Source organism: Budorcas taxicolor, chromosome 11, assembly GCF_023091745.1.
Source record: "Budorcas taxicolor isolate Tak-1 chromosome 11, Takin1.1, whole genome shotgun sequence".
Taxonomy (NCBI): domain Eukaryota; kingdom Metazoa; phylum Chordata; class Mammalia; order Artiodactyla; family Bovidae; genus Budorcas; species Budorcas taxicolor.
Window position 1 is genome coordinate 28348499 of NC_068920.1, and position 27005 is coordinate 28375503.

General features: G+C 40.9%; 1 protein-coding gene across 1 annotated transcript in view; it reads left to right on the plus strand.

Annotated features, from left to right (window-relative positions):
* The window catches only part of CARMIL1 (capping protein regulator and myosin 1 linker 1), a 308343-nt gene that overhangs the window by 123864 nt on the left and 157474 nt on the right, over positions 1–27005 (plus strand). The window contains exons 3-5 of the mRNA XM_052648705.1: positions 8913–8963; positions 14179–14238; positions 22315–22436. Of these exons, the coding sequence (XP_052504665.1) occupies positions 8913–8963; positions 14179–14238; positions 22315–22436 (233 nt within the window). The remainder of the gene's footprint in view (positions 1–8912; positions 8964–14178; positions 14239–22314; positions 22437–27005) is intronic.

Sequence of the window (27005 nt, forward strand, 5' to 3'; positions counted from 1 at the left end):
TCTAGCTTGAGATCAGACCCAGCCTAAATCTAGGAACTCTGTTCTTGGTATAATTAGCATGAGTAATATTATTATAATATTGTAATATAAATAATAAGAAACGCCAGTGCTTTCCATATGCTGGCCCTTTCTGTATGCTGTCAGTACTTTACTTACACACAGTGACTCATTTAACCCTCATGGCTCCCTGAGGTATACATCATTGCTTCCATTTTACAGAAGAGGAAACTGAGGCAATGAGAAAGGGAAGTAGTTTGCCCCAAGTCACGCAGATAGTAAATGATGAAGTTTGGATCAAAACCCAGGCAACCTGATCCCAGAGTTTCGCCTCTAAACCACTAGGCAAGGGGTCAGCAAACCTATACTTTCTATAAAGGACCAACCAGATAGTAAATATTTTGGGCTTTGTGAGCCATAACCATATCTGTTGCATCTGCTCAGCTCTGTCTTTGTAGTGTGAAAACAGCTGGAGACCACCCATTAAATGAATGGGTGAGGCGGTGTCCCAGTAAAACTTTATTTATAAAAACAGGTGGGGCTGGATCTATAGTTTTCAGATCCTACACTGGACTATGCCACCTCCTGGGGCACACTTATAAATGGCATTAGGAGAGATACAGATGTCTGAGGAGTGTGGCGATCTGGTTTTATAAGGCATTTGGGGCCAGAAATTGCACTATCACAGTATGGTTTTTGTATTCCTTTTGGGTCTAGTGTCCTGCCTTGGCCAGAGAGAGTGATGGTCATCAAAGCTGTGTGCAGTGGGTTGTTAGGAGGCTGAGAGTCAGAAGAGGATTTTTATTCTCCCTCAGTGACCTTGCACAAGTCCCTTAGCCCCTGACACTCAGAATTCTCCTCAGTGGTGATAACATTCCTTGCCACGTGTCCCTCTCCTTTTCTGAAGTGTGTGTCTTGGATTAATGAAGTCTTGTCTGAGATGTACTTGGAGCTGGGAGTTTGGAAAAGAGGAAGCGTAGTAAGTGACAGTCATCATGTAGCTTGCTTGCAAATGAGCATTTTGGGGATATGAGACCATTGGTCTTACGTTTGCCAGGAAGAGCCCAGTTTTAAAGGAAAGGCACTTTTGGTAATGTGCGGGAGAGAATGTGGATGGAGGGGCCATAAATTTATCTGTTGCCTATGCAGCGGTAGACTTCAGGTAATGGCATTCTTTAAGAGGGTGAAACATACCTATTTCTGTTTTTAGCAAGTGTGCAATGAGAGGGTTCCATGGCCTACCTCATTATGTATCATCTCTGTAAGGAAATTTAGGCTTCTCTGCTAAGCTGTACATCTTAACAGGAGGGAGGATTTTTATAAATGTTTCCAAGTGAAATTTTGAAGTTAAAAGTTGAACCAAGAAGCCTCAAAGGGAACCAAGCGGCTGCTTGCATTTCAATGAAGGGGAGAAGAAATTCATTATAGAGGGTGAAAATGTGGTTTGCATGCTAAGACTCCTGTGGAAGAATGGGCCTCCCGGACCGGGTAGGAGGGAAATTCTAGTTTGCCCTTTGTGGTTAAGGTTTCTTGGCTAAGTACACATAGACCTTCTAATGCTCCCTCTGCTTTTTTTTTTTCCATTTTTTTAAAGCTTTGTAAGAACATTCTTCAAGTTTAAAGATACATATTGAACTGAAAATTTCAGCTTGTCTCAGAATCTTTGTTTTTTTTCTCCAATTGTTTGTTTTGTTCCATTGACAAAAACTGTTGAAAAATTCAATAGATGTTAATCTTACTTTGGGAATCTAAACTTAAGATGCTCTCATACCAATTATAATGATATATTCAGCGGAGATGTTCTTGGTACTGGGCTAGCTCTCTATTCATATGGTTGTATCTTACTGTAAATGACAGCATCAGGCCTGCAGAGCAACATTCTTCTGGTTCTACAGATGAGCAAACTGAGAAGCTAACTAATTCTGTCAGAGTGCAACAGCTAGAAAGTGGCAAAGCCATAACTGGACTCTTGTCTTCCTAATTCCAAAACCCCAGCAAGTAGGGCGACCAGACGTCCCAGTTTCTGGGATGCAGGATTCTCGGAGCTAAAACTGGAAATGGAGAAGTGGTCACCCTGCCCAGAAGAGGCTTGCTACCCCAAGTGCCAAGGGAGTGCGCACTCACGACCAGGACGCACGTCCTCATACACCACAGGGGGGGTTTCCTCTGCGATGTCTCCCCTCACCTGCTGGAAGCCATGTGTGTGCACCGTAAGACCTCCAGGGCCACAACTCCTACAGCATCTTGGCCCCAAAGAGGAAACCTAGGAGCCTGAGTTCCTTGGGATTTCCAGCTTGAATGTAGCCCTATTTATCGGTCCAGTTTGCATTGATAGAGCAAAGGGCACAATTCTTGGAATGGTAGCATCTGTAGTTTTGCACACGTGCTTCAAAATATTGCTATGCTCTTGTGCTCACAAGTGAGCCTATTGTTTGAAAGGCTGGGTAAGCACTGGAGAATTTCACCCCTTCCATTCCATCTCCTTCCAGGCTTTCTAAGGACAATTCTTTTGCCTTTGGGGATCAGAGCTGACCATCAGCAATGGGGGCCAGCCAGCACAAAGCTTCTCCCCTCAAAGCCTGAACATTTCTTTTCAAGCAAATGATTTTGGCCTGTGTCCAACTGCCAAAGGACACTGTGTACTTAGGCTGCCTTTAAAATATTTCTAAAGAAAGGTTGGCATGCAGGGCCACAGATTGTGAGCGCTGTTGTTGCCAGAGTGAAAGCAGAAGTGATCATTAGAACATCATGCATCTACATATGGTCAAGAGATTGCTCTTTACGCAAAAGGTGAATCCATGTGAACACACTGGGTTGGTTTTTTTTGTTTGTTTGTTTTAAAAAATATACTGAGCCAGGGCCCTGTCAGTGGCCCCTGGAAACCCCCCTGGTGACTTTCCAGGAAAGGACAGATCAAAAGGAGGCAGGGAGGTAGGTCACTTGATGCTTCAGCTGCTTGTGGGAGACGTTATTCTCCAAAATGTGATGCTTGTATATGGATGAAAAGGCCAGCCTGTGCCACCGTGCTGGGGATCACTGCTGCGTGTCAGTTACGTGGGTGCCTGTTTTGAGATGAGTTTTTAAGACTTAGTCATTAGATTCACACAGGGGACCTTGTAATCACTTAATTACCGGTGTGCTTGCTGTATAATAATGTCAAAAGGTGTCTTGTCATTTTTATTTCATGTTTTGTTCAAGTTTCTCTGTGACTATGTCCCAAATGAAATACCCTTCAAGAACAAAATATTTCTTCTGTGATGGGCGCCTGTTTCTGGGAGAAATAAGATACAAACTCTGGTTGATGAGCAGAGAGAAAGGGCCAGGAAATGAGGGCAGAGCAAAGGGGATGGGAACCAGAGGAGAGGGGAGAGGATGAGAAGCTGGGGTGGGGTGTGGTGGGCATAGCGGTGGCCAGAGAAGAGAGAGAAGTTGGAGGGAGGGCTGGGGAACCATCCAGGAGATGCAGCGATAAGCTGAGAGTTACACACATAGCATCAGGTAGACAGATCCAAATAGAGACACACAGATTAACCCATGATCAGAGAGAAAGGCACTGGTTTACTGGTCTGGACAGACAGTAAAAACTGGTCCTTGTTCTTATGTTATGCAATCATCCACCATCTTCTTGATGACACTTTTACCTGTTTGCTTCTTTCTGGGTTTAAAGCTCTATAACTCATCTGTGTTTGCATATATGCAGACTGTTGAGGAAGCTGGCTCTTGGACAGGTGAGATTTGAGAGCCTGTATAAGTAATTAGCATGATCTCTGGGGGCAGACCATCTGTTTGAATCCAAGCCTTGCCACCTACTTGCTTGGTGACTCGGGCAAGTAACATAATCTCTGTGTCTCAGTTTCTTCTTAAAATGGAGTTAGTAACAGTGTTTACCGCATTGGCTGCTGTGAGGATTAAAGCAGATGATGTATGCAAACCCGTGGGAACATGGTACCCCACAAGTATCGGCTGGTATTACTACTGTACTTGTAAAATGATCCTGGGTGTTGTGGCACCAATTTTCCTCTGAGGGCATATTCACAGAGGTTAGTATGCTCTTCTGGCTACTGAAGAGGCTTCATGTTCCCATCTGGGGCTTTTGGCACTGACCCTTATTGCCATCTGAGGAGAGAGTGAAAAGGTAGTCGTATGCTGTGAATAAAGAGTTTCAGCCTCTAGTCCAGCTCTGGTAGGGACTAGCTATGAGACACGTTTCTTTGGATCTTTTCTTAGATTATGGTCTTTCATTAGGTGATTGATATTGAGTCCTTTCTGGTGTGTGAGTTTTATGATTTGGCTATTATTTTACTTCTATGCAAAAGTTTTGTGGACTTAAGATTCTTGAAAAGATTGGAGATTGATCATACAAGAACCCCTGGAAGGAAGAAGTGTGTGTGCTGCAGTATACTGCTGACCCTTGAGCAGCAGGAGTTGAGCTACACATTATATGCAGATATTTTTTAGTAATAAATACTGCAGTACTTACTAGGCAATCTGTGGTTGGTTGAATTCTCAGATGCAGCCAAACTGTAGATGCGAAGGGCCCACTCCGCTATAAGCTATATGCAGACTAAGCCCTGAGTTGGTCAAGGGTTAACCATAGATAGATAAAGGAAAAGATGAGAAATCTGACTTCCTGTAGTCATGCTGGTCATCATGACTGTTGACATTATTTCCATTTTTAAACCTTTTCTGCTAGAGGGGGAGCAGAGTTTGAAAAGGTGCTACATCAAGATGTGCTGTGGAATGGATATTATTCAATTATAAAAAGAATGAAATATTGCTATGTTATAGCCGCATGGATGGACCTTCAGTTCAGTTTAGTTGTTCAGTTGTGTCTGACTCTGCGACCCTATGGACTGCAGCATGCCAGGCATCACCAACTCCTGGAGTTTACTCAAACTCATGTCCATTGAGTCGGTGATGTCATCCAACCATCTCATCCTCTGTCGTCCCCTTCTCCTCCTGCCTCCAATCTTTCCCAGCATCAGGGTCTTGTCAAATGAGTCAGTGCTTTGCTTCAGGTGGCCAAAGTATTAGAGTTTCGGCTTCAGCATCGGTCCTTCCAATGAATATTCAGGACTGGTTTTCTTTAGGATGGACTGGTTGGATCCTCTTGCTGTCCAAGGGACTCTCAAGAGTCTTCTCCAACACTACGGTTCAAAAGCATCAATTCTTTGGTGCTCAGCTTTGTTTATAGTCCAACTGTCACATCCATACATGACTACTGGAAAAACCATATCTTTGACTAGATGGACCTTTGTTGGCAAAGTAATGTCTGTTTTTTAATATGCTATCTAGGTTGGTCATAACTTTTCTTCCAAGAAGCAAGTGTCTTTTAATTTCATGGCTGCAGTCATGATCTGTGGTGAGTTTGGAGGCCTTCCCCGCCCCCAAAATAAAGTGTGTCACTGTTTCCTTCATTTCCCCGTCTATTTGCCATGAAGTGATGGGAACTGATGCCATGATCTTCATTTTCTGAATGTTGAGCTTTAAGCCAACTTTTTCACTCTCCTCTTTCACTTTCATCAAGAGGCTCTTTAGTTCTTCTTCACTTTCTGCCATAAGTGTGGTATCATCTGCATGTCTGAGGCTATTGATATTTCTCCTGGCAATCTTGATTCCAGTTGGTGCTTCATCCAGTCCAGCATTTCTCATTATGTATTCTGCACATAAATTAAGTAAGCAGGGTAAAAATATACATACAGCCTTGACATACTCCTTTCCCGATTGGGAACCAGTGTGTTGTTCCACATCCAGTTCTAACTGTTGCTTCTTGACCTGCATACAGATTTCTTAGGAGGCAGGTCAGGTGGTCTGGTATTCCCATCTCCTGAAGAATTTTCTACAATTTGTTGTGATCCACACAGTCAAAGGCTTTGGCATATTATGCTTAGTGAAGTAAGACAGAAAAATGATACCACTCAGATGTGGAATCTAAAAAATTATATAAATGACAGTATATGCAAAACAGAAACAAATTCACAGATGCAGAATGCAAACTTGTGGTTACCAATGGGGACAGGGGAGGAGGGAGGGACAAACTAGGGGTATGGGATTAGCAGATACAAACTACAGTATATAAAATAAACAAGCAACAAGGATATGCTGTAGAGTACAGGGAGTTATGCTCACTATCCTGTGATGGTCTATAATGGAGTAGAATCTGCAAAAATTCTGTCACTGTGCTATGTACCTGAAACTAACACAATCTTGTAAATCAACTGAATTTCAATGAAACAAGGTGAACTGTGGGGCAGGGTCTTAGTTCACAGAAGGTAAATTTTCATCCTTTAAAGCTGAGTCCTGATCTTGTAATTTAGCACAGGTAACCTGTTTGTTCGACCTAAGTGGGTGACAACGCTGACTGTGCCTGTCTCTGGCGCCTTTTATCTCCCTTTCTATTACTGTCCCAGCTTCTTCCGACTGTCAGATGTTCACCACGGAACCCTGTGTGTCTCAGTAAACAAAACTGCCTCTTGCCCTTTCCCTAAGGCAGCCAAACTCTTCTTCCTGCTTCCCTTCCTGGGTAGTGATGCCAGTGAGGTTAGCTGAAAAAAATGTAGCTCTCCAGGTCATTCTTGGATTTGAAAAGAGAATTCCTTTAAACTTGGAACTTGGAGGAAGATAGTGTTTGAGCTGGGAGCTTTGAGAGTCTCTTCCCCGTCACAGGCAGCCCGCTGGGCTGTACCTTTCTACCTCAAATCTAAGTAAATTGCCAGCGTCTAGAGTACCCAAAGGCACGATTGGGTTGGAATGTGTAAAGGTAGCCTAGTGGTGAAGAACATAGGCTAGCTGACTGACAAAGCTAGGTAGGAGTCCTATTTTTGCTGTTACATCAGAGTCTCAGTTTATTTGTCTGAAAAATGGGGGAAATAGTGGCAAAGAATATAGTCGTCGAGAGGATTAAATGTATTAACATATTCAAGGATGTTTGCTCATTTATGGCACGTAGGGAATACTTGTATATGGTTGCAATGACTCAGGGCTAGCTTCCTGAGCACGGGACCGGTACAGTTGCACAAGGCATCCTTCTCAGGGGGACCCTGTGCTGGGGTTAATGCTTTCTGTCTCTGACTTAGAATTCTTCATAATTTTGAACAAGGGCCCTGAAGTTATGTAGCTAGTCCTGCTACTCCTGGGCTACCTTTGACCTCTGCTCACCCATCTGGTCCCACGTGTTACACACCTCTCCCCTTTCTATTGCTTGTTTTTTTCTCGGGCCTTAGTTAAAAGAAAGGATCTTTTCTTTGGGAAAAGAACTGTGGTTCCCAGCCTCTGGAATATTCAGATACAGATATCTTTTGTTGCCTCCACTTTTAGAAGTCACTGATAAAAGGTCTTTTAGAGCACATCCCCTCTAAAGTCAAATAGCAAAAATTACCCCAGGTAGACAAGAACCCTGTGAAGACGTGTGATTGAAGACATTTGGGTGGAAAGTCTCGCAGTGCGCCGTGTCCCTCCCCCTCTGCCTTCCCCGTGCTCATTATCAGACTCTCTCAGCCAATGTTGGGCTATATCCCTTTCTCATCTTTCTCACAGAGGGTCCTGACTTGAGTTACTCCCCATAATGGTGACCTATGATTCGTCAAAGCAGGTTTCTAGAAAATATACTGTTTCTGTTTGAAGTTGGGAGACTAGAGAGAGGCACAGAGCAGCCCACAGGCATACCCGTGGATTTGGATTCACCTTCTGTGTGTGGATGAACAGGATGAGCCTTGGCTTGAATCTAGATAAATCCTGTAACCACTTGGTCCTCAGGTTCCCTGACTTATGGTTTCTAAGTGTGGTTGCTCAGTTGCATCTGACCTTTTGCAACCCCGTGGACTGTAGCCCACCAAGCTCTACTGTCCATGAAATTCTCCAGGCAAGAGTACTGGAGTGGATTGCCTTTCCCTTCTTCAGAGTATTTTCCCAACCCAGGGATCGAACCCAGGTCTCCCACAATGCAGGCAGATTCTTTACCATCTGAACCACCAGGGAAGCCAGTTTTGTCCAAATCTAGCGTTCTTAGACTAGCACATGTGCATTAGTCACAAAATATCAATTTAGGAACAGGGGAGTTCTTTGGAAAATCAATGACAGTTCTCCCATCAGAACTTGAGAAGTGTTGGGGTCTGCTTTCTTTCTTTCTTGCAAAGACCACCACCCCCCCATGCAGGACCTCTGGGTTGCAAAGCAGCACATTTGGGTACTAAAAATGGTGGGTGGTCTGGGAGCTCTGCTCCAGGTGTGAACTAGGAGTTCAGACTATTCCCAGCATTAGTATTCTCTAGGGCCCCTGCTGGGCAAGAGAGGCCTGTAGGTGTACGGGACCCCATGGGCTATCTATGTGTTCTTAGCTGAGAATTGGAATGGAAACTTCCATAAATGTGCTCTCTAGGACTGAGACAGGCATAGCAGAGGAGTCAGGGTTGACTTCTTGGAACAATAGCCTGTTCTGCTGCCTGTGCGTTATGTAAATGTTATCAGCTAGTGGACAGAGAACAGAAAGCAAGTGGGCAACCTCGGGTGGCGGTTGTATTTTGGAAAGCATAAATAAGTACTTGACTTTTTCATTAAGTTTGCTGTTGAAATAGTGGGGCTCCTCCTATGCATAAGACATCTGTATTTTAGTATCTCTGAGCCCTGTCTTGCTTCCTCAACTGTAGTAACTTGTGGCTCTTTTGGGCTGCTGACTGGTTGCTCGTCTTGAGATTTGGCAGGTGATCTGTTCAATACAGCCCTTCATCCAGTGATTGTTAGGGTAAAGTTAATACTCCTACAAGGTCGATAATCTGTTCCAGGTCACTTAGTCTTATGTGGAAGCCTCCGGAGCCCAGCCTCTCAAGGCTATAGTATCTAATGGTCTGTGGGTCACACCAAAGCCCACCAGCCAACTTTCTGGTATTTATACTGATGCTGCCACTTCTATCTTACAGGTGCTCACGTCATGCCGTGCCTTCCTCGTCACAGCACGAATCCCCACCAAGGTGAGTGTTGATGAGTTTCCTCCTTCCAACACACGCACACAGCCCAACACAACACACACTCGATTCTAAGTTGCGTAGATTTATGATTTAGGCCAGTATGTCCAGAGTTCTCTTTGCACAACCTTATTTTCCTTCCTTCTCCCCAGAAAGCACCTGCATATCTTCTTTGTCCCCCTATCTGTGTAGAGCATCCAAGAAAAGCAGCGAAGTATTTCATGCTCCGTATCCTCAGGGCTGGTGAATTTCAATGATTTTCCTCTCAACTGGGGCAGGGTTTATACTTTCTTCAAGTCTGGTTCTTATTTCCTTGGGTCTAGTAATGGCTCAATTTTCTAAGGCTTTGACACGTGGGGAATAAGCATCCTAACTCATAAAGAGTGTATGACCGGAAATGTAGCCACCCAGTCTTCCTCCATGGTGGAGGACTCTGGTGTGGCCTCTAAAAAATAACTAAAAATATAGTTTTAGAGGTGTTGCCTCTAGAAAATAACATGATACCACTTGGTCCTTTAAAAAAGACTAACATCTTCCATAAGATGTCCTTTGTAATAGGGTGCAAATTACCACTTGAACGGATAACTTGTGAATTAGGCACCACAATCACTTCTTTTTATTTCCTTTATGGTCACAGAAAGGTTTTGACCTGTTTTATAGGATATGAACTGAATGGTAACAAGAAATTGGGATTTTTTTTCCCTAAAATGATAATGATAGCTACATTTATTGAATATTGTTTTAGTAAATAAGATAAGATGATCTCCCTAAAAATAAGTTGTGAAAGCCATGTGGTAGGTCTCATTATTCTTCTTGTCTTACAGATAAGGAAACTGAGGCACAGGGAGGGACAGTAGCTTGCCTGAGGTCAGGCTTACGCCAGTTAGTGACAGATGCATGGTTCTCATCAAAGTATGGGAGCAGGGGCTTTGCATCCCTAAAAGTACCTTGTTATCACTAGAATTTAGTTAGTTATCTATCAAGTATATTTTAAGTACATTATCTCACTCAGTTCTCACAGTAGCCTTGTAGGTGAACTATTAGAAAAGAGCCCAAAAACTACAGAGCTGGCTTATCTGAGTATTTGCAAGTAATGAATGGGAAAAGATTTAGACTCACTATCCTCCTCTTTTCAACTTTCTACTGAGCTGAATTTGCCTCACTTGCCGACAAACCCAGGAAGATGCTTTCAGCCTCATTGGACTATGATGTTTGGGTTGCATCATGTTTCTAGTCCTTTATTCTTAAAATTTAATATTTAGCCACTGTCTTGTGAATACTTTCTTATGCGCTGGACACGGTGGAACTTGTAGGACTGACTAATGATTTGCATGATTTTCGCTGAATTTTGAGAAGGTGCCAACCCAGTGTTTGCCAATCAAAGGCTGTTGGTACCTGATGCCTTTTTTCTTTCTAATCATGCAAATGTTAGATTCTACACAGTTTCTCTAAGGAATGAGACTTTATATTATCCCACCCCTTTTGATAATACAGAGTGAGGCTTTACGTTTATAATGTGTTATAAATGAAATCAGTTATTATGTAAATGATTTTGGACTAAATTACCTGTATTCTAAAGTACCTGAAGGCAGGATATAAGGAAGTGAGTTAACCATTATTGTACTGATGAAAAATTAATTAAGGAAGGAAAATAGTCAAGCAGTCTATTGACTGGAAGGCTCCTGAATGATATGTTTACCCTAATTAAAAATGTTATCACCTCTTGAAGAGTCATGTGTCTCCCTTCTGTTGCCCCCTCCTTGCTCTGCTCTTGAGCAAATGGCCACTTTCATCCCATGATATATATAACATTCACACTAGCCTGGCTAGGGCAGTTTGGTTCTGATTTCTGATATTGTCAGCATCACAAAGAAAGAAAGGCAAACCTTCTCTCAGAGTGTCCCGCGAGCAGGCTGCCCTGGAGAGAAGGCTGGTTTTCATGTATCACAGCATACCTTGGTTAAGAAGCAGGGCCAGTGTCAAAGACATTCATTCTTCTGGGGAAATAATTATATTCAGAACAGTAGTGTACAACAGCCTCTGGTTTTCGCACAGGTTTATTCTCTTTTCTTTGGGGCTGATTAATTAAACATTTTCTTTTCTCTTTTTATAGTCAAATGTACCTCATACGCAGTCAAATGTGCAGAATAGAAATGTGCAACTCCGTGATTAATCACCGAGCAGAGACCTCTGCAGCCACATGCAGATGAAGAAATAGAACTTTGCCATTCCCCCCAGAAGGCTCCAACTCTGCTTAGGGGGATGGGGAGTGGGTTATTGTCAGGGGAGGGTCTGTAGGGAAGCTGGGTTGAAAGATGACCCCACGTCAACCAGGCAGTGGAAGGGGTCTCCCACTGGTCAGAGGTTTACCAGTTGACAATAGCACAGTGCATCTGGGGAGCTGGGGTGTGGGCTCAGGACTGAGGAGGCTGTGGAGGAAAGGAAACTGGCCAGAAAGATGGGCAGTCATGACACGGGTCACTACGTGCAGAATAGTGGGAGTTCCCGGAGGAGCGTCACATAATCACAGTTAGATTGGCTCTGCCACCTGTCGGGTGGGGCCTGTCTTGCTGGGAGTAGAGGTGTTGAGCGAGAGGATGGGAGAGAGCTGTGGATAGCCTGGGCCCGTTCTTTCCTCATACCTAACTGATTCCAGTACCTGTGGTTCTCTTTTAAAGATGCCCTAGGTCTCCTGCAGCCCGCCTGAGTCTCCACTTCCTCAATAGTCCCCCTGCCCGCTCCTGCTCAGACAGTTCTTTAAGCTGTCTTCAGGGTGGCCTGGAGTCAGGGGAGGGTCAGTGACAGGGGTTGAGAGCACAGGCCTATTAAAAAGAGCTGTCGGTGAGGTTAGAGAGAATGCCTTGGACCTGGTTATGACATCAGTCAGTGTCTCAGGGATTCCCCTCCTCAGCATTCATTGATCGTTAAGATCAATAACCCTTGATTGTTATGATCAATAACAGACTCAGCCTGTCCTCCCTTCCTCATTCCCAAAACTGCAGAGTCTGCTTCCCATTTCAGCCTTGCCCTCCTTCTCTGAATCCTTCTGTGCCTTTGCAGATTCTTTTTCTTCTGCCTGGATTTCCCTTTTCTGTTTTTCTTTGTTGGACACACTTGAAGTCGTTCTTCAGGGCCTAGCTGGAATGTCTCAGTGCTTTCCTGGCTCCCTGGCACTTGGTTTATTCCAGGGACAGCCCTGAGGGGCAGGAGAAGCATCTTAACTGACCTCCAGCTGACCTCTCTCAGCCAGACTGACCACAGATGCCCATGCCAGCCCTGGTGATGCTGACTGCTGCCAGCTGCATCTTCGTAGCTGCTAGGTTGTAAGAGTGCAGGTCCTCCCAGACACCTGTTCCCACCAGTTGAATGAGTGCCCACTAAGAGTCAGTGGTTTGTTTTCAAACCTGTTCACAGTAGTTATAATTACAGTTTTTAATTAAAAAAATATATATTTCACATATCAATGAAATAGGCTGTAAAAAGAGAGAGCATCTATGAATTATTGAATGTTGATCAAGTTATTCACTTAAAATATTACTGTCGTGTTAAGGACCAGGCATCTGTTAAAGGCCAGGGGCATGGGGAATATTGGCAACCCACTCCAGTACTCTTGCCTAGAAAATTCCAGGGATGGAGGAGTCTGGTGGGCTACAGTCCATGGGGTCACAAAGAGTAGGACACGACTGAGCTACTTCACGACATGGGGAATATAATACCTAGAGAACTTATACCCTCGTATTGCTTTCCCAATGTCTTCAAGTTCTCACTCCATTTTAAAGAGCTTGCATTGAAAGTTGGTGCTCTGCAGTTATGAGTGTGGCCCACAGAGGAAATGCCTTTGAAGGGCCAGCCCAAGGGACTTGATTCAAAGAAGAAACTTTGGCACTATGGTCAAGGCTGGCAAATAAAAATATGCTTATAAGATTTAATTTGAAATAAATGGGAAGATAGAGATACACTTTATTTAGAAACAAATTCCTGCTTTAAATGACTTTTCAAACCTCACCAAGTACTGATCTTCATAACGATAGGGAAGAAGACATCCACTCTAATTGAATGTTTAAGAGGTGCCTTCAAGACTGCATTTAATTCTGGGAGGATGAGATAAATGTGTCATTTCTCTTGCCCGTCTTGGCACATTGTAGGCCTTCTGTAACCATCTGTTGGTTCAGTGATGTGAATGATGAAGCAATGAATTTATCTTTTTACCTCCAGACCTCATTTTCATACTTCAAAGCATTTAACTGGAGATTCAGGGGTCCTCTGTTCTAAAATTGATCCTACCAAATGTATAAAGGTACAGCATAGCACCAGCAGGCAGAGCTATGGGTCCTATGGGTTTGGTTCTAGGTGGGTTCTTTCCCCATTACTTTTCCAGTTTTAAAGCAAGAGAGTGAAATAAACTGATCCAGCTCAGTTCTGCCCATTGTCTTTAGTCCTCGGTGCTGTGACTGTTTGCTGTACTCAGATGAAACACTGAAAAACTGGGAGAAAGATTAGTGGCAGTTTTCCAGGAAAAATAGGCAAAGAGTGAGAGACTGGAGATATTTTGGAGAAAAAGAAATGCTGATTATAGGAGAAGCGAGAAAGGAGCATGTGTTATTAAAATAGAAAGGAAATAAATAATAATTTATGCATATACAGGGACAGAAGACTTTTATTTATTAATAACTAGGTTTCATTGGAGCACAGATTAAAATTCCTAAATACTGTGTTTTCCTAAATCCATTTAAAAAACAGTGGAAAGAATGATGGCTCCAATAAATGGCCAGAATGTAACCCAAAGGGGTAAGGGTTTAGAAAGAAGAGAAAACCAACAGTGTCTTTATCCTGATCTGATTTGCTGTAGCAACATCTTGAAATAAGAGGAAAAAAGTCTATTTGGATCGCTCCCTTCATACAGTCATTCCTCAGTAAATAAATAATGGAGTAGAAGTACAGAAACTTTCCATGGGGTTTGTCCTCGGATGAAATTTTAAAAAGTCAGACTTGGCATTTCCTTTTGGCCCTTTAGGAAAGTTACTAATGCTTTTTTTGAAATATGATAGGTCAAAGGTCATGTCATATTGATTGAATGGAGATATTAAACCAGCCTACCTTCAGAAGATGCCCAATATTTTGTTGCACTTGGACTATTTCTAATTGTAGCATTTTTACTTTGAATTATAGGTTTTAACACCCTTATTACAGGTCTGTCTTTCCTCCCCCTCCCTCAATGCAGCTCGAAGTAACCTTCAGCTACTTGGAGATTCACGGTGTCATCTGCAGCAAGCCAGCTCAGGTGGGTATGAACAACCTGTTTGTCATTATTCCAAGGTCAGAACCTTTCTTGAGTTTCTGAAACTAGATAATACCTTCTGTTTGGTTTACTAATGAAAGTTTCTTGAGATAATGTGGAAAAACAAGATAAGGGAAAATGGAGTTTTTGAATGAGAGACTCAACAGGGGCTGGGTAGGCAGGGGTCAGGAGTTCATGATAAAGGAAGCAGTTTGTTCTAACTTAGTATGGAAAGACCTAATGAGCTCTTATATTCCCTGGCAATGTAGATGTGAGAGTACTGTTCCTTAGAAATGTTGTACAAGTTTTAGCACTAAAATTTTATAGCTATTCTACAATACTATGTAAGATCTTTCTGGGAATAGAGTGATTAAGAGAATTTTTTGATATTAATAAAATATAGATTTTAAAGGACAACTTTATTGAATTGTAACATGCAGTCAACTAAAGTGTGCAGCTTGATAAGCTGTGACATGTGAACCATGAAACAGTTACCACAATCAAGATAGTGAACATATTTATCACTCCCATGCATCACTCTCACGCATCTTAGTAAACATTTCCCCTTGCCCCTCCTCATCTGTAATCACCTATAGGCATCTGCTCTCAGCCACTAATTTCTGAAATTTTATGAGTAGAATCAGTGTGTGTGCCTCCTTTTAGGCAGTGTATTTATCTGGAGAATGATTAATTTTGTTGCATATCTCAATAGTTCATTCCTTTTTATTGCTGAGTAGTGTTCCATTGTATGACTATATCACAGTTTATCATCCAGTGATGGACATTTGGGTTGTTTCTAGCTTTTGGCTGACAAGCAAAGGTGCATTGGGCTTTTATTTACAAATCATTGATTGGTCATTGGCTTTTAGTTCATGTAGGTAAATATCTAGGAGTGGAATGGCTGAATTGTATGGTAGGTGTCTGTTATCTTTTTTATGATGCTGCTAAACTGTTTCCCAAAGTGATTGTACCATTTTATATCACCACCAACATTGTAAGGGTTCTAGTTCCTTCACATCCTCTGCAATACTAGTATGATCAGTGCTTTAAATGTTAGCCATTTAATAAATTTGTAGTTTTAATTTGTATTTTCCTAGTGACTAACGATATTGAGCATCTTATCTGTTTATTTGCTGTCATGTATCTTTGTTCAAGTGTTGGTTCAAATCTTTTGCCATTTTAAAAATTAAGTTCTTGTTCTTTCTTTTACTAGTTCTTTGTATAGTTTGAATACAAATCCTTTATTAAACATGATCTGTACATATTTTCTCTTGGTCTGTGGCTTGTTTTTTCATTCTTTACAGTGCTTTCTAAAAGTGGAATTTTAAAATTTTGATGAAGTTCAGTTTGTCTGTTTTCTTTCATGGATCATGCTGACATATTGAATAAATTCTTGATTAACTTAAGGTCGCAGATGGTCTATATCTTCTTAGGTGTTTTATAGCTCTAAGTTATACATTTAGGTCTATGATCCATTTTGAAGTGTTAATCATTTCCTTATATAAAGCAATATGTGGATCAATTTTTTAATGTATATATTTCTACTTGTTTCAGTAATGTCTGTTTGAAACTGTCATTTCCACACTGAACTTTCACTTTTGTTGAAGATCAATTGTACACATAAATGTTGGTCTTTTTCTGGTCTCCTTGGTCCTCTTAATCCTGTCCCTCAAGTCTATTTGTCCTTATGTTGATCTTGCATTGTCTTGATTACTGTGGCTGTTATAGCAAGAATTGAAATCAGATAGTGTTAGTCCTCCAATTTTGTTCTTCTTTTTCAAAATTGTTTTGTTCTTTGCATTCCATATGAATTTTAGACTCAGCTCAGTTTCTACAAAAAGGCCTGCTGAGATTTTGATTGGGATTATATTGTATCTATAACTCAGTTTGGAGAGAACTGATGTCTTAATAAAATAGAATCCCTGATCCAAGAAAATCATTTCTCCATGTCGTTAGGTCTTTTAAAATTTATCTTGGTAGTATTTTGTTGTAGCTTTCAGTATACAAGTCTTATATACCTTTGTCAAATTTACTGATATAAAGTTGTTCATAGTATCCACTTGTTAGCGTTTAATTATCTGTAGATTATCTTCCATGATGTTGATGGTTTGGTTCTTCTCGCTTTTCTTTTCCATATCAATCTGGTTAGAGGTTTATCAATTCTTTTGGTCTTCTCAAGGAACTTGCTTTTTGGTTGTATTCACTTTTCTCTATTGACTTCATTGATTGTTTTATATTCCATTGATTCTTACTCTGATGTTTTTATTTCCTTCTATTTAATTAAAAAAAAAAACTCTAAAGAAAATGTGTGTGTGTGTGTGTGTAGTTTGTTGATAACGTTCCTAAAAGAAATTGTCGAAATTGTCACTTTATGTTGATTGAGATTGCATACAAATCCTTGGAACATTTCCATAGTTCATCTTAAAGCAATGTTTTATCCTATCTGTTTATCATTCTCCAGGAACTGGAGTTTGGAAGGAAAATTATAGCTCCATATGTTTGCCCAAATGGGCAAACATATGCAGGAGTGATCACTCATGAATGATGACATAACCAGGGCCTTCCTGATGGTCTTAATTCAGGAATGTTTATGTTTATGATTTTGGGGTTGTGATGCGAACAGAAGGGTGGTATTGAAATGTCAATGCCAAGGTTATATTCAGAATATGATTAGACTGTGCTATTTCATTATGAGAAAGGAAGTAGATACAGCAAGACCAATTTTTGCATGTGGCTGCTGAAACTGATCACACTTATGGTGCTGTGCCTTCAAAATGTCCAGCATTCAGAGGAATGAGGGTTAAGGTAATCTGCCTCAGTCCCACGGAGCTGTTCTGTCACTATAAGTACCACAACAGCAGCTCTGCAACGTCACTTCGGTCTGACTTTATGCGTGGTGTGGACCTTGAAAATCAAATCACTATATAGTGAAACAGTGGGACTGTTCTCACAAAGGAGCTAGCAATCCAGACACTGGCAATATGAGTCACTTAGTGGGATTCAAAATTTGATGTCTTAAAATTGCCTGTGGTGCTTTTTAAAAATACTGATGCCTCAGCTATTGGGTGTAAGACAGGCTACAAGGATGTGTTGTACAGCACAGGGAATATAGCCCATATTTTCCAGTAACTATAAGTGGAGAGTAACCTTTAAAATTTGTATAAAAAATGAAAAAGATGTACCTCCAGCAACCCTACTCCCTCCTCTGCCACATACACACACTCTCGCACGTATTCACTCTCGACAGTTAGGATTCCATATGTCTGAGGTGGGCATTTGGTTCTGTTGTGTCCCACAGGTTGAGAACGAACAACCTGTGTTACCTCAGGACCGTTGATGTTGCTGATTTTTTTTTTTTTTTTTCTGATGTGAAATCATAAGAATGATGGCATCTGCCTGACTAGCCTTGAACAGAACATTTTTTTAAGTGTTTTCTGGGATTTATTAACTTTCTGTCTCTGCAATTTTATCATTTAATTATAGTAAATTCTGATAAGATGCAAGGAGACATATACATTTCATGGTATATTAGTGAGCGTGAGTGAATTTGGTGCTGAGTTTGGGAAATGTGACTTTTACTATTCTTTTCCTCCTCCTTGTGAAAATGTGGGAGAGCGTCATCTTATTTTAGAAGTCTCCTTGCCATAACACTTTCTGGTGTTCAAGTTTTCTTGCTGTTATGGTCGATAAACAGAGATCAGTGGTTGTATAGTTTTATAGTTATAGGATTTTTGGACCATTTTTTATACAACTGAAGGAGATCAACCCTGGGATTTCTTTGGAGGGAATGATGCTGAAGCTGAAACTCCAGTACTTTGGCCACCTCATGCGAAGAGTTGACTCATTGGAAAAGACTCGGATGCTGGGAGGGATTGGGGGCAGTAGGAGAAAGGGACGACCGAGGATGAGATGGCTGGATGGCATCACTGACTCGATGGACATGAGTCTGAGTGAACTCCGGGAGATGGTGATGAACAGGGAGGCCTGGCGTGCTGCGATTCATGGGGTTGCAAAGAGTCGGACGCGACTGAACTGAACTGAACTGGATGAATTCTTTTATGTGAGGTTGAATTCGAAGGCCTCAATTCTTCCCACCTGTCACCTTTTTTTTCTTCCCTGTCATTCTATTCAATCTTGTACAGTTAAGGATGATTAGGTGTTACGATTAAGTGGAATTAGAATAAGCTAGTTACTAATTATGATGCCCAAACTGTGAACTGAATAGATGCACTAGATGTAATGAAAGAAGCAGTATGTTATAGTGAAAAATATAATTACCTGTTGTGGGAAGGTTAGGGATGGGGCGTGGAACATAGACAAAGGGGTTGTATCACCAAGTATCTGGCTTTTTAAAACCTGCGCATGCCCAGATAGGTGTGTATGAAACATCAGCAGCATTAGCCTTACTCAAGACATATCACTGAAGTGTCATGTCAGTAACTACCGCCATGTACAAGAATGCTTGCTGCCTTTTTTGGGACAAATATCTCTTGGACCAACTGCTACAAGACCAACGAAGTCTTTGTCTAGAGAATTTCAAAGGCAGTGCTGTAGTGAAAATTGGGGTTAAAAAAATGCTTTCTATTCAGGGAGCCAACTAACCATTACAAAGTTGGTATGTATTAAATACTTGTTAACAGATTTCTCTAAGGGTACTTATGAAAGAGTAACATATAAGGACTTAAATTACTTAAGTCTTTTTGATTTCATTTTGACAAATAAATTGGGTTGCTTTTTCCTTTAATATAAGCACTTTGAAATACAGATTATTTTTTTTAAAATTCAGCTGATTTTTTTGTTTTTGTTCAGTTGCTAAGTCGTGTCCAAATCTTTGCAACCCCATGGACTGTAGCCTGCCAGGCTCCTCTGTCCATGGGGTTTTCCACGTCAGAAATACTGGAGTGGATTGTCATTTCCTTTTCCAGGGGATCTTCCTCAACCAGAGATCATTCTTTACCACTCAGCCACCAGGAAGCTAATTTTAGGACACTCTAAATTGCATGGACAGAGGAGCCTGGTGGGCTACAGTCCATGGGGTTGTAGAGTTGGATAGGACGGAGCTGCACATACAGCCACACACACACACAGCGAATCCAAAAGCTTCTTTTAAATCCAGTTGTTTAGTTGCATATTAAGGGTGGAGTTTCCCCATCATATTTTTGTACAAATTAAGTAGAAACAGGGAGTAGATATACAAGGATATTTTGATGCAGTGATCATCAAAGGGATTGCATTTTACATTAATATTTTTGAGATCCAAGATAATGCTATCTTTTTTTCTTTAAAAAGAAGTGACTTGAACACCTTTTTATTTGGAATGTGTTTCTAGTCAGTCTAATGTCTCTTTTGTGACCTACCCTTTCTATCAAGTTGTTTTATTCTTATTTGTAAGCCTAGCTATATGAACTCAGTTTAGCATTTTGGTATAAGTTTTGGACATCTCCACCAGATAATTCTAGAGCTGAGTCTTCACCTAGCATGACTTTTATTAACCTGTTCCCTCTATATAATCCTTTCCAAATATCCTCTCTTAGAAAAGTTGAAGCTTTTATAACACTTGATTTTTCTTTTGTTATCAGGGAAAAGATTTTGCCCTTTTACTTAAATATCTCATGATGTCTTGCTTTTAAAACATGTTTTCAAAAAATGGAACTACCATTTTGTCCTCCGGTATTCACCGAAGGAGGTATTCTTACTTAAACTAGATGGTAAGAATATAACAGACTTTGTAAGTCAAGGTAAACTTTTGGTAAAAGGAAAAGTCACCCACAAATGTGGATATTCACTCTCCATCATTGAGGGGATTTGTTTGAATCTGCAGTTTGGCCCTTAGAGACACTTGCTTCAGTTTCTGGATATTTCTGACAAACTAACCACTCTACCCAGACAGTTCATTGAGTATTAAAATTAAGAGCATTATTTTAAGAAATTGCTTCTTAAAATCTGGTATTCTATTAGTATATACCAGCATGAGCACAGAAGTATCCTGTTATGCAAAGTTTCAATTTCTGTAGTTTCAGTTACCCATGGTTGACCATGGTTGGAAAAATGGAAAAATCTGGAAATAAACAATTCATAAGTCTTAAAAATTCCATGCTGTTCTGAGTAGTCTTACATACATGCTGTTCAAGCATGTATGAAATCTTGCACTGTCCTGCCTTATCCCACCCAGGACTTGAATCATCTCTTCATTCAGTGTTTGTCACACATTAGTCACATGGTAGCCAGCTAGGTTTTCAGACCAGCTGTCACAGTATTTCAGTGCTTGTGTTAAAGTAACCCTTATTTTATAATGGCCCTGAAGCATAAGCGTCATAATATTGGCAATTTTGATGTGCCAAAGAGAAGCCACAGAGTGCTCCCTTTACATGAAAAGGTGAAAGTTCTTGAATTAATAAAGAAAGAAAAAAATTATATGCTGAGGATGCTTAGATCTATGGTAAGAGCAAATCTTGTATCTGTGAAATTGTGAGGCAAGAAAAAGAAATTTGTGCTATTTCGCTGTTGCATCTCAAGTTGCCAAAGTTATAGCCACAGAGTGTGATGACTACTTAATGAAGATGGAAAAGGCCTTAAAGGAAACCATTGACAAAGCAAAAAAAGAAAGAGAATCCAATGAAGGAGAGAAAATATTTGGAAATGATATGACTGATGAGAGGTAAATATTCAACATATATAAACAACATACAGCTCAACATCAAAAAAAAAAATCTCATTAAAAATTGGGCAGAAGTGAATAGGCATTTTTCCAAAGAGGAAGTGCAGATGGGCAAAAGGCAGATAAAAAGATGCAAAACATTGCTATCATCAGAGAGATGCAAATCAAAACTACAATGAGATACCACCTGACACTTGTCAGAAAGATTGTCATCAAAAAGAATACAAATAACAAATACTGGCGAGGAGGTGGAGAAAAGAGAACCCTCATACATGATTGGTGGGAATGTGAATTGGTGCAACCACTGTGGAAAGCAATATGGTGGTTCCTCAAAAAACTAAAGTAGAACTACCATAGGATCCAGGAATTTCACTTCTAGGTATATATCCTAAAAAACCAAAACAATGATTAGAAAAGATCCATGCACCCCAGTGTTCATAGCAGCATTATTTACAATTGCCAAGGAATGGAAGCAACCTAAGTTTCTTCCAACAGGTGAATGGATAGCAAAGATGTGATATGTACACACATGTGCATATACACAGTATAATACTACTTAGTCATAAAAAAGAATGGGACTTTGCCATCCGCAGCAACGTGGATGAGCTTGGAAGGATCATACTAAGTAAAATTAGAAAGACAAATACTGTATGGTATCACTTATGTGTAGAATCTCACAATTACAGCAAACTAGTAAATATAACAAAAAAGCAGACTCACAGATCTGGAGGAGAAACTAATGGTTACTAGTGGGAAGGAGGAGGCATTGTATATGGGTAGAGGACTAAAAGGGACAAATATTAGGTAGAAAGTAAGCTACAAGGATATATTGTGCAGCATAAGAGAATATAACCAATATTTTATAATAACTATAAATGGAGTATAAACATTAAAAGTTGTGAATCACTATCTTATGTACTCATACCTTATAATATTGTACTGCAACTATGCTTCAATTAAAAAAAAAGATGGAAAAGGCATTAAATTTGTACTTCAACTATGCTTCCATTTAAAAAAAGATGGAAAAGACTTTAATTTGTAAGTAAGATGTTTTGAGAGAGACCACATTCACATAACTTTTGTTATAGTCTATGCGATTCATGGGGTCGCAAAGAGTTGGACACGACTGAGCGACTGAATTGAACTGAACTGATGGTTATAATTGTTGTTAGTTATTGTCAGTCTCTTAGTGTGCCTGATTTATAAATTAAGCTCTATTATGGGCATGTATGTATAGGAAAAAATATAGCATATATATAGGCTTCCGTACTGCCTGCTTTCAGGCTTCCACTGGGGGCCTTGGAATGTTTCCCCAAGGATGGCGGCTGGGGGTGGAAACTGTGTGTAGTTTACACTATTTAAAGTACATAACTTTAGGGACTGGCCTCCTCCTTAAGCAGTGTCCCACCCGGTCGTTGCAGATGGTTGTGGAAACTGAGAAGTGCAGCATCTCCATGAAGATGGCGTCGCCCGAGGACGTGAGCGAGGTGCTGGCGCACATCGGCACCAACCTGCGCAAGATCTTCCCTGGCCTCTCCCCAGTGTGAGTTCTCCCGGGGACCCGGCCCTCCCTCAGAGTGCAAACAGCCTTCCTCTTGCCCTTCATCGGGTTCCTCTCTCCTGCTCCCTTCATCTTTTAAACGTTACACATCAAAACCCTGGCTCAATTCTGTTTCGTGCCTGAGACTGCCTATGTGCTGTTCTTTAAAGAGCTGGAGTGAGGAAGGAGTTTGGTATTCCTTTAACTTCTCCTGCTAAGGCTAAAACACACACACAAAATTTTTTGTTTATTGGAATGTGATTGCTTTACAATGTCGTCTCAGTTGCTGTACAAGTGAATCAGCCACATGTATATATGTCTCCTCTTGGGTCTCCCTCTAGGTCATCACAGAGCACGCAATCTGAGATTTACCCTAGAATGAATTTTACACACAGCTATTAGCAGACTGTCTGGGGCTGAATGCTTTATAGGGAGGCATCAAGTATTACATTAATGAAGAATTTTATTTTCTTCATTTTCCCTATTTTTTTTCTGTTCAGTGAGAGGAAACTTACCAACAAAACTGAAAGTCAAACATAGCCTCTTTCATTTTCCTCCCACTTTTCTGAAATACATGTTAAGGCTAGAAGTAAATTTCACTTGGACATGTCCTCATATTTTTTTCTCAAGCATTTTAAACCAGGATTATGTGCTCGGGTAACAGAGTTTGTACTTAGGGAGTACATGGGTTGTTGGAAAAGGGGAGTTAGATTGACTGAGGTGAAAAGGCAGCTTTCTTACCCAACATGCACAGTTAGCTTGTCAAAATCAACTCTGAGTATCTTGTGACTTTAATGTTCTTGTACTTGTGAAGTTCCTTAATTGTATGCCACACAGTTGGCCTGGGAAATGTATAATTCTGTTGGTGTTGGTTGTTGTGATTAGACAGATTTGAAGAAGGGGGTAAAATCTTTTCATCTATGTTCCCAGTAGTCAATGCTGTCAGGAAGGGAAATAAATCCTTTACATAAATAATACAGAACAGCAAAACACAATAGGTCCTTGCAAAAGAAAATGACCCCCTCATAATAAGCTGGAGAATATGAAACTATACTTGGAATGCTCAAGCCTTGTTTGAGTTATTTGTCCATCAAATGTATCACCTGAGCTCATCATGGGAACTTTGGGTCCTCAGCCCTCACCTACTTCCTTGCTCGAGTAGAGGCTGATCATTGAAGGAAAGTCTGAACAGGTATCAGGAACTGGCCGAATCAGAACAAACACAGCCAGGGCCTCAGTTCACATAATCCGTTCTTGAATAATCTAAGGTTGGCTATGTATAAATGAAATGATACCTGCCAAGAACTGAATTTCTGGTTTTACTTAAATCTAATTTTGAAAATAGCATCCATGATCAAAATCAAATATACAGGGCTTCCGTGGTAACTCAGTGGTAAAGAATGCGCCTGCCAACGCGGGAGATGCAGGTTTGATCCCCGATCTGGAAGGACCCCATATGTTGCAGAGCGACTAAGCTGTGCACCACAACTATTGAGCCTATGCTCTAGAGCCTGGGAACTGTAACCACTAACCCCGCATGTCATAACTCCCCGTGCCCTAGAGTCTGTGCCTACAACCAGAGAGTCCACCTCAACGAGAAGCCTGTGCTCCACAACTTGAGAGTAGTTCCTGCCAGGGTCCAGCCTCAGCAGAGTCCAGGGATATCCTCAGGATGGACAACGTTGGCGAATGAATGAATGAATGACATGGGGTGACCAAGCTTCAGTGAGCGAGGCCCATCACTTTATTTTCAGAGAGGGCTTTTATACCCTGAGTTGTACACTGAGCAAAATGAAAAATGCAGAGTCAACTCAACATTCCATCAGTATTAACTTTTATCGATACCAGTTTTTTTCCTGCAAGAGTCTTATTTTTTGTACATTATCTTCTGGCCCAGAGGCCTGTTGATATTTTATGACCTCTTTTTGATAAAGGTTGGTCAACCAGAACAATAATTTTCCCTTGAAGTGTTTCTTCTTAAATTCCTAGCCTGCATCACCCTTAAAGTACAGAGTTACATTTTTATGGAGCAAAGATTCAGTGGGTTACAGCAAAGAAAGAACTTATTAACTCAACGTCTAATGTTGCTAATGCTAAGGCTATTACTTGTTTCTTCTACACCCTAACTATATGCACTTCCAGGAACACAATGGATAAGGGATGTGGGAACTTGGCCACAAGCATTGGCTCAACAATGTTGCAAGAGTCTGGATAAACCTGCCAAGTAAGCTAGAATGCTAACAGGGGGTTTGAAATACTCCTTTCATGCCCAGGAGATTTATCGACTGGAGCCCTAAGTTGATTTTTTTCCGGAGAAAGGTGGTCGAGGATAGCCCCCTGTTAATGTCAGAAGAGTTGGTGAAAGGCATAAAATAGTAAGACACAGATTCCGGTTTTGGGACAGATGCTTGAGCAGGTCCAGGGGGTTTCTCGAGTCCTGAAGCTTTGCTTATCAGGTCTCTTCCACATGACCTTGTCATGGATGGGATCTCCCGTGCTGGCTCCCAGCAAGTTCCCACTTGCTGCAGCTAGAGAAAAGCCAGCACTTCAGCCAAGACCCAGCACAGCCAAAATAAATAAATAAAAGCCAAACATATAAAAATAGTATATAAATATCTATAAAATATGACCAATACCCTTGAGTATAGTCAGAATGCAGGTAGGGAAAAAAATGAAGAAGTTTAATTAAAATTAAGATTTTGCATCAGAATCTCTGCTGTATATATATATATATATGTTTCCCTCTTCCCCTTTCCCTCCCTTACATCTCTCTTCTACTTCATTAAATAACAAAGTTTAATCTTCACATAAAATGAAGAAAATTTAAATTTAAATATCAAATCACTGTTAGCATTGTTTTGTCAACATTCCGTCTTTACTGTGTGATAGTCACTATCATTGGAGGCTTCATCTCTAAGGCAATGATATTGGGAGGAAACTAGGGGAAATATTTGTAGCCTAAGTGTTGTTCAATCTGTTTCACAGAGATGCTTGTAATGGCGTTTCCCTTCAGGAAGTTGTTTTGTGTTATGGCCTGCAGGAACCCTGGCTGTTCTCTAAAACCAAGTTAGGTGTTGTTTTTTTTTTTTTTTTACATTAAATAAAGTCATTAGGATGAGTTAGAACTAATTTAGAAGATGTTTACTTGAGCACATAGATGAGGGAAAAACATAAGGAAAGTGAACCATCCTCAGATTTCAGAGAAAGGAAAAGTTCATTTAATTTGGGATGTCAAGAAAATAATGTTTAATTTGTGTTGTTTTGATTTGTTTGGGCTTCTCTCGGGGCTCAGACAGTAAAGAATCTGCCTGTAATGCAGGAGACTCGGGTTTCATCCCTGGATCCAGAAGATACTCTGAAGAAGGGAATGGCTACCCACTCCGGAATTCTTGCCTGGAGAATTCCTTGGACAGAGGAATCCTGGTGGGCTACAGTCCATGGGGTCACAAAGAGTCAGATGTGATGAGCAACTAACACTTTCACACTTTTTCCTCTTTGTTTTGAGAGGTTGACTGTTGTTGGCAGTGGGCCCCAGGGAGAGTTCTGTGGGGGAAATGGTAGAGGTTGGAGGCTGGAGGCAAATGCAAGGGCAGGTGCAGCTGCAACTTTGCTTGCCTTAGGAGGTCCGCAACCAGCCTCTTGCAGTTAGAATTGGGAGACTGCAGATACCACTGTGAGACAAAAATAAAGCCACCTGGAGAGGGCCCAAATAAAAGCCTCTGGGATTGGCAGTAGGGAGCTAGTGAGGGCTTTTCAACTTTACAATAAAATGACAGCTACTCTTAAGGGAGAGTCAGTCTTGTAGCACTGCTTTATGAGCCTGAGGGAAGAGAGCCCCAAAATGATACTGAAAGGTGTCAGACTGTCTGAATATTTTTGGGGGGCAAGACTCTAGGCAGATGAATGTACTTCTCCATGCCTCAGTGTCCTCCTCTGTTAAATGGGAATAATGATACTCATGCAACTTTGTGAGGATTAAATTAACATCTGTTGACTGCTTAACAAATGCTCCACAAATCTTAGGTTTATAGCCTGCTATTGTCTTTGCCCAGAAGTACCAGGATGAAAGCCTCCATGTTGGGAAGGAAATGGGTGATGTTTGTAGGGAGATTCTTTGATGTTTATGAATTTTTAAATTATATTATGTTTGTGTGTAGGTTGATTGCATTTCTTTAATTTGATTTTTTGTTGTTAAATGTGGCCAATAACACCCTTTTTTAGGTAAGACAACAGTAACCTCCTAACATGATTTTCTTCTCAGGCTTTCAGCATATTGGATTATTCTTTCATATACGTGACAGTGTGAAAGTTGGCTGGGTATTAGTGTCAGTAAGTTAGGACAGTGCATCTTTACTACCATGATAGAAATGATATTGCAAATCCCCCTTCAACTCAAAAACTGGTTAAGTTTGAAAAGTTAAAGGTAAGTGAAAGTCACTCAGTTGTCCGACTTTTTGTGACCCCATGGACCATAGAGTCCATGGAATTCTCCAGGCAAGAATACTGGAGTGGGTAGCCTTTCTCTTCCCAACCCGGGGATCAAACCCAGGTCTCCCATATTGCAGGAGGATT